A 12,564-nucleotide genomic window follows, 5' to 3' on the forward strand; every position below is an offset into this window, starting at 1 on the left:
TGTATGTTGCTGGTGTAAATTGCATATTAAATCTATCTAGACACTGACACACTTAAACATCCCTGCAGAAATGTGTTTAGAATTACTTGTTTCTAATAACTTATAATGTAAAGCACCATTTGAAAAAAGATAAAATAGTATTGTAAAAGCCCCACAAAGGACATACTAAGATTTCTAATCTTGGAAGCACAAGGGGAGGTACTCTTTAAGCAATCCACTGAGGCAGGCACTTAACTTCCATTTCTTTCTTTAAGCGTTAAGCATGTGCTTGATATGCTTTTCAGAATAGGGATATATTTAAGCAGATGTTCCATTTCAAAAACATTAATATTCAGATTAAGATCAATCGACTATCAATTTGCTTTTAAAATCATGAACCTTCTTAGAAATACTTCTGGTAGAAACAACCCCCTCAAACTGTGAATACCAATAAACACATGCATCTATATGCAAGTCTCAGTTAAATGTAGTCTGTAAAATCCTAGGTCCACTAATACCCATGTTTATTTTAATCTGCTGCTCTTTTCAGTCACATGTTTTTTTTAAAAAGTTACATCCTAAGAAAACAGTATTGAGTTTTCACTTTTAGTATCCACATAGAAGGAAAGAGCTAAATTTATTACAGCAACTGAGAGCAGTTCCAAGAACTTACTGTTGCCAAATCTATTGCATTTATGGGGTTTTCCATTTTATAAGTTAACATATGTAGTAAATACTTGAAAGTTTTATCTACACTAGGGAAAAAAAAATCAGGTATAGAATTCCTCCTTACTGGAGCTTCACCAGTGGCAGGGATGATGAAAGCTGTAAGCAGTGTAACTAAGAACAAGTCTATGCATAAACCTTTGCTAAGGTTTATATAGTTGAAAGGGCACGTATGCAAGTAACTTTTAAAAAACATTAGTATTTTAATCTACATATGTATTATCTGTGAATCAAATCTTTAGCACAATTAACAGAAAAAAACCTCTAAAGCTGAGTCCAATTCACTGGGAAAAATGCTTAACCTCTTCTGAAGGCAGCTGAATAAAGGTGATTGATGTTTAAATATATGGATATACAGAGGATTCTTAAGTAATACTGGCTTGTTTCAAACAAGCTTCTGGATAAGATGCAACATTTTATTCAATGTTCTATATGTTCTACAGTGCTATTGTAGATATGACTTACAAATACTGAAACAGTTCACCATTAGCTTTCTTTTCTCCAAGTGTTAGCATTGTTACATTTTTCGCCACAAAGCAGATAATTTACATTTTAAATGATGGCTCCGAATTAATTTATTTTGCAGAAATACCAATGATCAAACCAAAGGCTTACTGCTATTCAACCGTAATTCTTCTCTACTTTTTAAGCTGCATACTCCCCTATCAATTTATAATCACATACCAGCTGTTTCACTTGCTGTAATATACAATGCAGGGTGCCATCTATTGAAAAATGAATACACAGACTAACTAGTAAAAGAACAAGCTGGAGAGCAAGTACAGAAAAAGAGGATAGTAACAAGCAATGGAGTGAATGCTTCACAGCTCCACAGGAATTCTACCAGTGATAAAATAAATGGTTTCATTTGCTTAACTCAGTCACAACTTTAACTGAGGACCCAATGAAAACTAAAGCACAATAAAAACTGTGATTAGGAAGTTGGTATAAAATTGAGATCTCCTACATTACAAATAGGTATTTAAAATGCATTTTGAAAAATCAGGCTTATAGTTCAAAATACAACGATGAAGAACAGCAGACTTTCCATGCTTTAAACTCTTCAGCCAAAACTGGTTTGCAATAGAAAATTAAACTCGGCTGGATATGTTTTAGGAGAAGAAAACATCAAAGCTATCATGTCCTACACTTTCCAAATGCTAGTTTTGCATGTCATGCAGTGGCCAAATTGAGAGGTAAGCTCTTCTGCTGCATGTACCTTGTCATTACCAAAGAACACAAAAACACATCAATGTAAATAGTAAAAATATGCCAAATCCACCCTCACAGAATTCCTAAATATTGCTATTTGCTTATTCTTGAAAAGCTGTCCTCTCACAAGGTGTGAGAGAAGCCACAGAAATGTAAAAAAAATCAGTCTATAAAGGTCCACAATAACTTTGCAAGCAATTTCAGTTGAGACAGGATGTTACACAAAAGAAGCAAAGTATTCAGAGATGTCATTGTTGGAACCTGCTGAAATGTTTTTCTGCATTACAGCAACTGGGCCTTGCTTTCAGAACCTCCCATGGACTTCAAGTAGCTATAACTGAAATTCAAGCCTGAAGTACCTACATAAACCTAAAATAAAGTATTTTAGTGAGCTTCCTTTCATTTGAAAAAATAAATATGCTTTCCCCCTTGACTGCTTAAACTATGAAGAAAAAATTTCAAGTTTTCTTAGAGGGGAGGAATAGGGTGCTGTTTATACCTCAGACTGAGATAAAAAGTAGATCATTTTTCCACAGTGAAGTATTTATCTGTTCAGCTTTTTAATTAGTCCATTTGTGATATTCTCTGCTGTACATTAAAAACAATTAAAACAATTATGTGTCCTATTCAACTGAGATCAAGTGTAGAAAGAAAGCAATCTAGGGGGCAACTTACAATTAATGACAGCTTGGAAATAGATATAGAAACAATTAATATCTAAATGAACTGAAATTTGTGCAAGCATATCCAGTGCTTACATCTGCTTGAATTCCTGCCCTTTCACGGGAAAAGTGCCTTGTACACATACTTCAATGTCAGGAAGAAGAACTGTCAAGAAGTATTGTCTTAAAAAAAGACTGATGAGATACCTCATAGAATATATTAATCCTGTCTCAAAGATCCTTGCAAAGTGGTTGTCTGAATCATTGCCATTTTTTGAAATGTACAGTATTTATAGAAAGATACCTGATGAGGACCTCTGATGGTTGTCCCAGCAGCTTCTAAAGAAGAAAAAATTACTTCAGGTACACCCTGGTTTGTGTGCTTAGGTACAAATGTGAAACCAGTGTCTGTTGTTTTTAAACATGTTTTGTCACAGGCATTTTCTATGGGCATGTTTGCATGATTTGGGGGGTTTGTTTTGTCAACAGTAGTTAAGCTTTGTAAAGCTGAGGTCATGAGATCAACTCCATGAGCTTCAAATGAGTTAGGTTCCAATTTACTGAGGTTAACAGCACGGTCTCTGTGCTCCAGGTTAAAATGATGATCTTGAAGCATGTTTTCAGCTATACCAGTACAAGGAACTGTTGGTTTTTCCTGAGTGCTCTGCAAGAAAGCAGAGTCATTGTCTGTAGGTGGAAACTTGACATTAAATTTAGAAAGTGATTCTACAGAGTTGTTGTCCTCATCTTGGCCCACTCCTCTTGGTGTGATAGATGTGATGCATGATGCACCTCTATTTATATCCTTTATAACCCGAGGCTTAAAAAGCTCTTCTGCTTGTTCATCAGTTTTATCAGTACACTGTATCGGCATGGAAAACTGTATTTCTGCGAAGAAAGAATGAAGAAAACATTAAATAGTCCACTGAAGTATAGTTATTAAAGGTGTGGTGTTGAGGTATTTTTCCTGAGCGGTTTTTGATCTTCCTTCTTGGCTTTTTAACCTTTATTTTTTCTCTTTGAAATCAGTTTGAGGCATAGTTCTCTTTCAAAAACATTAGCTCCGACACAAAAACTATCAGAACAGAAATAAAAGGAAATAATTCTGTTCTAATAATTCTATTTCTCTTTGATTTATGTCTATAAACACTTTCATTTTATTGAAAATTATGTTGTCCCATACTCTTAACACATACTTGCATATATTAACTGAAGTGTTCTGGCAGAAATAGAAGCTGGAACCAAAACCATTTCACATGGCGCCAAGAACATGCTAGGCACCATGAGCATGATTTTAGAAGGTATTCAGGTACCAAACTCCCACTAGGTTTCCAAATTAGGTAAATATTTAAACAATAACTATTCAGAAGTAGGACCATATTTTCCCTTTGTTTTGAGAACTGCTCCTTCATTTTCGGCACTTTATTAACAAAAATGGTAATAATATATATGGTTACTCCTAATCAGGTGAGATAATAACTTCAGTACACATTTATTGTATAGCAGCCTTCTGACATCACTCAGATATTGTAGTAAAGTGGGCCACAGAAGTAACAGAAATCAAGCCAATTATATCATGTATAGCTTTTCACACAGCTGAGTTAGGCACTTATTTAAGAAAAACAAATCCATTCTGAAGTAAGTTCCCAAGCACTCATCCCCCAAAATTCCCAGCCCCAAATAATAAAGTTTAGTAGTGTACAATCAGAATATAACAATACAGTTCAGAAATAGCAATTTGAAGCCACAAGCTACCCATTAGCACTTCATGTAACAAAACTTCAGTAATGGCATAACCTAAATTAGAAGCAAGTGCTGAAATCTGTGTCTTTTGCTTCAACTGTGTAAGTTTGACAGGTGTTTTTTGAAATCACTTAAAAGTCTGATCCTCCTATTAAGAAAAGCTAGTAAGGAATACCCATATTAACATTATATTAAATGTAAGCATTAAGAGAACCAGACATTCAGGATCTCTTCCAGGTGCAATAAAAATCAAGCCTTTCTGTTGTTTTCAGGAAGTGTTGGATTAAGCTCTTGTCCCATATAACAAAACAGTATTCAAAACTCTGCACAAGGAAGTCTAGAAAATAAGTCCTCTGACTGTCCTCAGTCCGGCAGTTTTCCTCTAACAGATATGGGGCTAGAGACATTCATAACAGACATCTTTTGAACTGACAGCTAAATTAAAAGCAAGCAAGTGCTGTCATTCACACAATATGATAGGATATCACATGTAGTAAATGCCTGCCTCTCACTCCAAGGGACAAAACAATTACAAGAGCCATTGATGTGATGACTGTCTTTTATAGCATGTGATTTGGAGCATTCGTCATAGAATGCCAAAACTGGCGGTGCGTTTTCTTGGTGAAATACTGAGCACCATGTGAACAGACTTGAAAAAGGCAGATGGTAAACAGTAGAACTACTTCTATGTATGTGTAATTTACAGTATTTTCAAATATAAAGCAAAGCTTTCAAACAGTTGAATCACAATAAGAGTTTAAGTATGATATTACCAGTTTCAGGTTCTGGCTTTATCTTAAATTTACTCAGTTGGTCTGTTTGTTCTCTGGCTAGCATACATATTCGATGACACTCTTCTTTCATGTCCTGGAAAATAGTCTCCAGATTCTCCCTGGAAGATCAAAATTGTAAATTAAAGAGTCAACCAATTCAGCTTGTTGTGACCTTTAATCTAGTCACACCCACAAACCAGAGAAAAACAATAGTGTAAGCTACTTTTCTTGGATACCTTGTTCTTCAACATATGTATACGTATTTTTGTTCTCCTCAGTAAAAGCAAGCAGAAAAGGGAAAAGAAAATGTTGTCAAAGAGCTGTTTAGTCATATCACACACACATACATTTGAGCTTAGGGCCTGACCCTGCAGGGACACCCCCCCCCCCCCGCCCCCCAAAATCCAGCCTTTACATTTCTTTCAGTTCCCTCAGGTATTTTGTGGAACAGCTTATCTTTCACAAGGGTACTGTTTCCATCTCATTCTAGGGAAAATAAGATGCTGCTTCTGTGAACATTAATTATTTTCCATTGCTTTCTGTGCACTTCAGACTTTGCAGGAGAAGGAACACACAAGCATTTGTTACTGCTCCTTCCTTCTCTACTTGACATTTTGGAGAGGGGCTTGTGAACTCGTTTCTTCTGTTTTATACAATATCACGTGACTTCTCCTTTTATTTTGAGGGATTTTTTTAATCGTATCTTTTCCAGAGTATCATATGGACATCTGATATTTAGTTATCTGCACTGAGAATGGTAAAAATAGTTATTTATTCTGACATGAGTTTTATTTGCCCAAAGGCACTATGTTATTCAGTTATCAATGCATCCATAAAATTCCATTGTGAAGTTTTGATAAGCTTGCTGAGTAATTTATATTTCTAAGCACAGTATCATGGATTTTATAAAATGAACTTCAAGCATGAAAAAGTGAAGTTGGTGACAAACTGGATTTGTGTTCTCTTTTGCATCTTTGTACCAAAAGAGCTCAAAACAAATTTTTCTTTAATCCAGTGAATTGTTTTCCTTTTTATCGCTTATTCTTATAGCAATCAGGAGTGTCATGAGCTGTGTTCCTACTTCTGCTGTGTTTCTCTTTTTGAAGGCATAATGTCTATTTGTATCTCATTTGAAAACAATCTACAGCAGGAGTTAAAAGTTGCTACTGTTAATACTTACATTCTGACCATTTTTCAGGTGTTTTGATAAAGAATAAATTAAAAAATATTCTTAACACAAGTTTCTAATCAGAGCTTTAAAATATACATATGATTAGATGAATCAATCTTAATTTGCTAGACATTTGTGATACTACAATCTTACTAGTGTAAGATTACCAGTAATCTTACCAGTCACATACCTCTTTCCAAGAAAACAGTAAAGTAAGGGAGCTACTTGAGAGCAGGGAGACAGAAGACAGGTAAAGGTTTTTCATTTTTTAGATATAAAGTAGTAAAGACAAAAAAGTCTTTATCACATCACAGTCTTATTTCCTCTCTTTCTTATCATAAAGCAGTAGTAGTGAGTCAGACTAAAGATTCACATAGTTCACCTAGCCTATGTCCGAGAGTAGCCAAAAGCAGATGCCTAGGCAACAGTATAAGACGACAGCAAGAATTTATGATAGTTTTCCCTAATATTCTCGTAGCCTCACCTTAGAGAATCCTCTACTTGACCTCGGCAAAATTGTTAAAAGTGGTATTACTGCCTATCCTGTGAAAAATGCAAACCTAAGACTTTGGTCAATATTTTTGCCAAAACACTGACAGAAGAGGGAATACTTGCTTAGGAAATATACTGCTCTTGGTCTCTTCATCATAGCAAGGGCTAGCTGGCTTCAGCTTACAGATAAACCTGGTTTTAAACTCTCTCATTTAGGATGGATCAGGCCAAGAATTATTTCTTCATGCTGACTACCAGACCTCCTCCTGGATCAGTTAATCCATTAGGGTTGTACATTCCTGTTCTGAAGAGAGTTAATGCTTATCCAAAACCCAGCATTAACATCCACTGCTGTTTCCCACAGTTCAACCTCCTGCTGAACCAAGTGGCTATTTTTCTTCCTCCCAACTTATCCCTACATACTTGCAAAGCCCCAGCTATGACTCCACATAGTTGCTGGCTTTATTACCTTCCCACACCGGCTCTTTGACCTCTCCTGCTCCTCCCTTCCCCCCATCCCTTTTTTAAGGTACTGTGTAGAAAAGAGGGAAATGGCTCGTCTTATTTAATGGCAGAAAAAACAATTAAAAGCAAATTTAAAAAATGCTGCAAAAGTATTTACCTTTCAGGCATAGGTGAAATACCAGAGATCCCTAGAGATAATTCAGGCTTATCTGGAACAACTTTCTTACTTTTCACCTTGAAGTAAAATATGAAAATATTGATCCCAGGTTAACACATTAATTTTGCTCTTCACCCTGATATAAATAAAGATTTCATGGGATCCTTCACCTATTCCTTCTGGAAGCTCTCAAAACATTCACAAAATGACAAAAGCAGCTTTTTACTGTTTGTGTGAAATTCCTATTTTTAGTTTAACTTAGCAACCCAGTGTGGCATTCCTCTGCTCATAATCCCTTGAAAGGAAACTGGTTCTAAGAATATTGCTTGACTGTAATTCTGTTTCAATCATGTATAAGGTAAGATTATGTATTATGTATAAACTTGTTAGTGAGGTATCCAGCTATTTTAGCTCTTAAAAACTAATTTATTCACTGAAATTTTCAACGAACACATCACAAGCTAGTACCTCAAGCATTCTAGCAGGTTTTAAAATAAGTTATTAACTTCGACTACCACCTTGTGGTTCACTCTAGTATTACATAGTTTTAAATCTGCGAGGCATCAAAGAAAGTTTTTATAATAACCAGTCATTAAGCTGCAGTTCCACTAGATCTACGTTACCAGATGGCCTCGGTAGTTCATATGTGCTCCAAATCAGACACAGAACTTGATCATGTATCTGCCAAATCAGCTGATTTCAATGATACATTGTTTATAATCACAGACCCATAGCATACAGGTTTGTCTTACCTTGCACTAAACTGCAACTGCAGCTCCTGTAGACACATTTGAGCTGCCTTACTCGTAGCAACGCGGGTTACAAATGCTCGCCACAGTAACTTAAGCAATGCTTGGCAAGTTTAATAGCAACAAGTTATGTGTTGCTGTGGTCCTACCCTTACCTACGTTCACTTTAAATTAGCTAGCTAAAATATGTTTACACGGTCAGATTCACATCCGTGACTGCACTCTAGCTATCCCACAAGGACAGAATAGCACTCTGCACGCTATTCTGTAACAAATGTAGGGTGGCATAAAAGTGAAAAAAGCAACTCAGTCTTGGTAAGAACTTCCAACTGAAAATTATAAACCAGAAAAGCTAATCTGGAGTTTTCACAATTACTAAAATTTTAATGACATAACATAATATAATTAACACACAAACCAATCAATATATATTTAATAGTTCAGTGTTTCCTATGTGCTTTATATACTTTAATCACTTCCTAGTAATTATATAATGCTGAAATTTAAAAACAGTTTCTTAGAATAATTAGTATAAACATGTTTGAAAGAAGTAATAATTTACAAATGTTTGGTTTTTTCATTTTATCTCTACTTGGTTTCTTATCTTACCTCCCTTTTATACATTGGCATCTGTATACCTTATCTTACCTCCCTTTTATACATTGGCATCTGTATACCCTTTTGTGCTTCGTTTAATTCTTTCAATTTGCTTTTCAGAGTTCTTATTTTATCTTCTTGGTTGGAAATAATAGATACAAGCTTCCTTTCCTTTTGATTGTTTTTGTCCTCAAGTTGCTTCAATTTCATGCTCTCATTTTCTAACTGTTCCTAAAAAATAATTTTAGAAACACCAGTACAATTAATAAAATTGAGGCTTGTGGAATATCACTGTTCAGCAGTCTGGAATAAACTAAATTAAGCTTTTGCAACATAAGTAAGGGTCAGTCTTATTTATTACATTATTAATTTTAAACTGATAGTAAAGACCTTCTACGACTACACATAGATGTAACACATCATATATGATTACTCAAAACAACTGTATGTTCTGAATTTCTGAATGTCCTATTAGTGTTTATAAAAAATAAAGACACTCTCTTGGCTCGCTCACTGTATCATTTACATTAACATTTTATGTACAATATATTGTATGTACAATATATAAAATAATATTTCATTAATTTCAATCAATCTTGAACAATTCTGAAGAAGGTGATACTCTGCATCTACCTTAATTTTCGAGCAGACCCTTGAATAGAATCATAGAATCACAGAACCATAGAATATCTCAAGTTGGAAGGGACCCATAAGGATCATTGAGTCCAACTCCCTGCTCCTCGCAGGACTCCTAAAACTAAACCATATGAGTAAGAGTGTCGTCCAGATGCTCCTTGAACTCTAAGAGGCTTGGTGCTGTGACCACTTCCCTGGGGAGCCTGTTCCAGTGACCGACCACCTTTTCAGTGAAGAACATTGTCCTAATGTCCAACCTGAACTTCCCCTGATGCAGCTTCATTCCATTTCCTCGTGTCCTATCACTGGTCACCAGAGAGAGGAGATCAGCACCTCCCCCTCCGCTGCCCCCCCTTGAAGAAATTGTAGATTGCGATGAGGTCACCCCTCAGCCTTCTCTTCTCCAAGCTGAACAAACCAAGTGACCTCAGCTACTCCTTGTAAGTCTTGCCTTCGAGGCCTTTCAGCATTTTGGTCACCCTCCTCTGGACACACTCTAATAGTTTGATGTCCTCCTTACATTGAGGTGCCCAAAACTGCACACAGGTCTCAAGGTGGGGCTGCACCAGTGCAGTGTAGAGTGGGACAATCACCTCCCTCGACCAGCTAGCTATGTTGTGCTTGATGCACCCCAGGACATAATTGGCCCTTTTGACTGCCAGGGCACACTATTGACTCCTATAAAAAAAAAAAACAACCAAAAAACCCAAGCAGCAAAAGAGAAAAAAAGGAGAAAGATTTTTTTATATAGTTCTGGAAAAAAACAACCAAACAAGAAGACTGAAGATTTTAGGCTAAAGAATCCACATATCATCTTCTGTAACTGATGCTACAGTAGCTAGATCTCATTTTCTCAAACGGCACAAGAAGAACACTAGGAAGAATTACAGTACTATGAGGCACAGAAAGTTCAAAGCAAGTTAAGGAAGTATCTGATGAATGAGAAAAGACAATCTTATCTGGCGATGTGGGGAAAAAAAACCAACTTATGTTAAGAGGAGATGGAGACATGCATAAAAGTATTCTTAACAGATCTGAAAATACTTTGAAGAAAGTTACAGCAGGGCCAGATGCTGAACATAATTTTATAACTATATACCTTTTCCATGTTCTTTAAAGACTACAAAGTCACAGTAGCTATAGTATGGGGAACTGCTTTTTGCCATTCCAGGAATGTGAAGGCGGTGATATTCTATGGTGTGGGTTCACAGACCCCAAGCTACTACTGAGCCATTATTTGGTCACAGGGTTCCCAAACATTAGAATCATAGAATAGTTTGGGTTGGAAGGGACCTTTACAGGTCATCTAGTCCAACCGCCCCCTGCAATGAGCAGGGACATATTCAACTAGATCATGTTGCTCAGAGCCCCATCCAACCTGACCTTGAATGTTTCCAGGGATGGGGCATCTACCACCTCTCTGGGCAAGCTGATCCTGGGTTTCACCACCCTCACCGTGAAAAATTTCTTCCTTATATCTACTCTGACCATTCCATGGTCAGATTCCATTTCCCTTTTAAAAAGCCAATGGGATGCAGCTTCTCCTGTATTTTCCTTTGAAAAAGATTTGCTGGAAATCCAAACGCCTATGAAAAAGCTTATGTCAAAGACAACACCTGCCCTTGAAGAACAACTCCATCTTAAAGACAGTAAAATAACTTTCACTGAGCCTGTGATACAGCATTGGTCTGCACACACAGAATTTATCTGTTTGGGACTATTACAGCTCCAAATAACATGTGGGCTTTCAAAAGCTTTCAGATAACTGGGAGCACTGTAGTAATGGCCAGTAGTTCTCTTTCATTTCTCCTACCTTCTCCTGCAGGAAGTGGGGACAAGATTTAAGCAAGCGGTGAGAAAAGCCACATGGGAAACAATGTGAGAAGAGCCATGCAACATGTTGCAATGAAGATATATCAGTACATACCGATGTAAATCATCATTCTTGCACACCGTCAGGATACCACACCAGGAAAAACACTGGAGAAACACTTACACCTTTTGGGATCTTTCAATAATACAGCCCTTCATAGCTTGATGATCTTACAGTTTCTAATACTGACTGAGTTTGGGTGTTTGCAACAATGTGGTAACATTTATAAACTGGCTGAAGTTTATAAAGCTAATACCATGACAAATAAGTATGTCACACAGGTCATACCTGCTCAGTTAAGTCCTTGGCCATACAATGGATCTTTTAAGCATGCTGCTATTAGCAGCCAGCAAAGAGGTTCTATCTGTATTATGAACAGATTAATATCTTCTCTTTTGGAGAGGCTTGATAGGATCAGAGGACAATTCAAGTTGGAAGGCACCTCAAGGGTTCTCTAGCTCTTGATCAAAGCAGGGTCAGTTACTATGTCTGATCAGGTTACTTGGTTTGGTGTTGAATTCCCCAAGGATGGAGACGGTACAACCTCTTCGGGCAACCTTTTCCAATGCTTGGCTGTCCTCATGGTGAAAAGTTCTCCCTTATGTCCAGTCTGAACCTTTCATGTTTCAACTGCCCATTGTCTCTCATTCTCTTGCCATGCACCACCGTTAAGAGCCTGGCTCCATCTGCCTGATAACCTCGATGTAGGTATTGGAAAGCTATTAGCTTCCCCTGAAGCCATCTCTTCTCCAGGCTGGACAAGTCCAGTTTCTGCAGCTTCTTCTCATGGCGTATGTCCTCAAGCCCCCAACTATCTCAGTGAGGCCTCTGCTGAACTCACTCTAGTCTTTCCTATACTGGAGGTCCCCAGACTGGATGTAGTATTCTAGATCCAGCCCAATGAATGCTGAACAGAGGGAGATACTTGCTTCCCTGGGTGTGGTAGCTGTGCTCCTGTTGATACAGCCCAGGAAGCTGTTGCCCTTCTTTTCTGTCAGGACACGCTGCTGGCTCACGTTCAGCTTGCTGTCTAACAAAACCCCAGCTCCTTTCCAGCAGACCTGCTCCACAACCAGTCAGTCCCCAGACTGTACTGCTACAAAGGCAGGTCCTTTTATTTTTCTCTGAAGTGTGCTATAAAGGCCTGTTTCAGTGGCTTCCTAGAATAAACACACTGTCATATGGTGTCAAGGAAAAATATTATTCAGCTGATGAACTACTGTAAGTGGTCTCAGAGAATATTAACTGTAACTTTTAACAGTTTAATCACAAACTCTTCTTTATTATTGGGTAGAGATAGCTTGAACAGATGAAGCAATAACAAAAAAG

At 37.2% G+C, this 12,564-nt stretch overlaps 1 protein-coding gene across 5 annotated transcripts in view; it reads right to left on the minus strand.

Annotated features, from left to right (window-relative positions):
• Positions 1–12,564, minus strand: part of TANK (TRAF family member associated NFKB activator) — a 33,835-nt gene that overhangs the window by 8,135 nt on the left and 13,136 nt on the right. For all 5 annotated transcript variants that reach the window (XM_052792210.1, XM_052792209.1, XM_052792208.1 and 2 more), the window contains 4 exons: positions 8,778–8,957; positions 7,381–7,457; positions 5,096–5,214; positions 2,884–3,467 (listed from right to left, as the gene is read on the minus strand). In XM_052792210.1, coding sequence (XP_052648170.1) covers positions 2,884–3,467; positions 5,096–5,214; positions 7,381–7,457; positions 8,778–8,957 — 960 coding nt within the window. The remainder of the gene's footprint in view (positions 1–2,883; positions 3,468–5,095; positions 5,215–7,380; positions 7,458–8,777; positions 8,958–12,564) is intronic.

The sequence above is a fragment of the Harpia harpyja genome, chromosome 7 (assembly GCF_026419915.1).
Source record: "Harpia harpyja isolate bHarHar1 chromosome 7, bHarHar1 primary haplotype, whole genome shotgun sequence".
NCBI lineage: Eukaryota > Metazoa > Chordata > Aves > Accipitriformes > Accipitridae > Harpia > Harpia harpyja.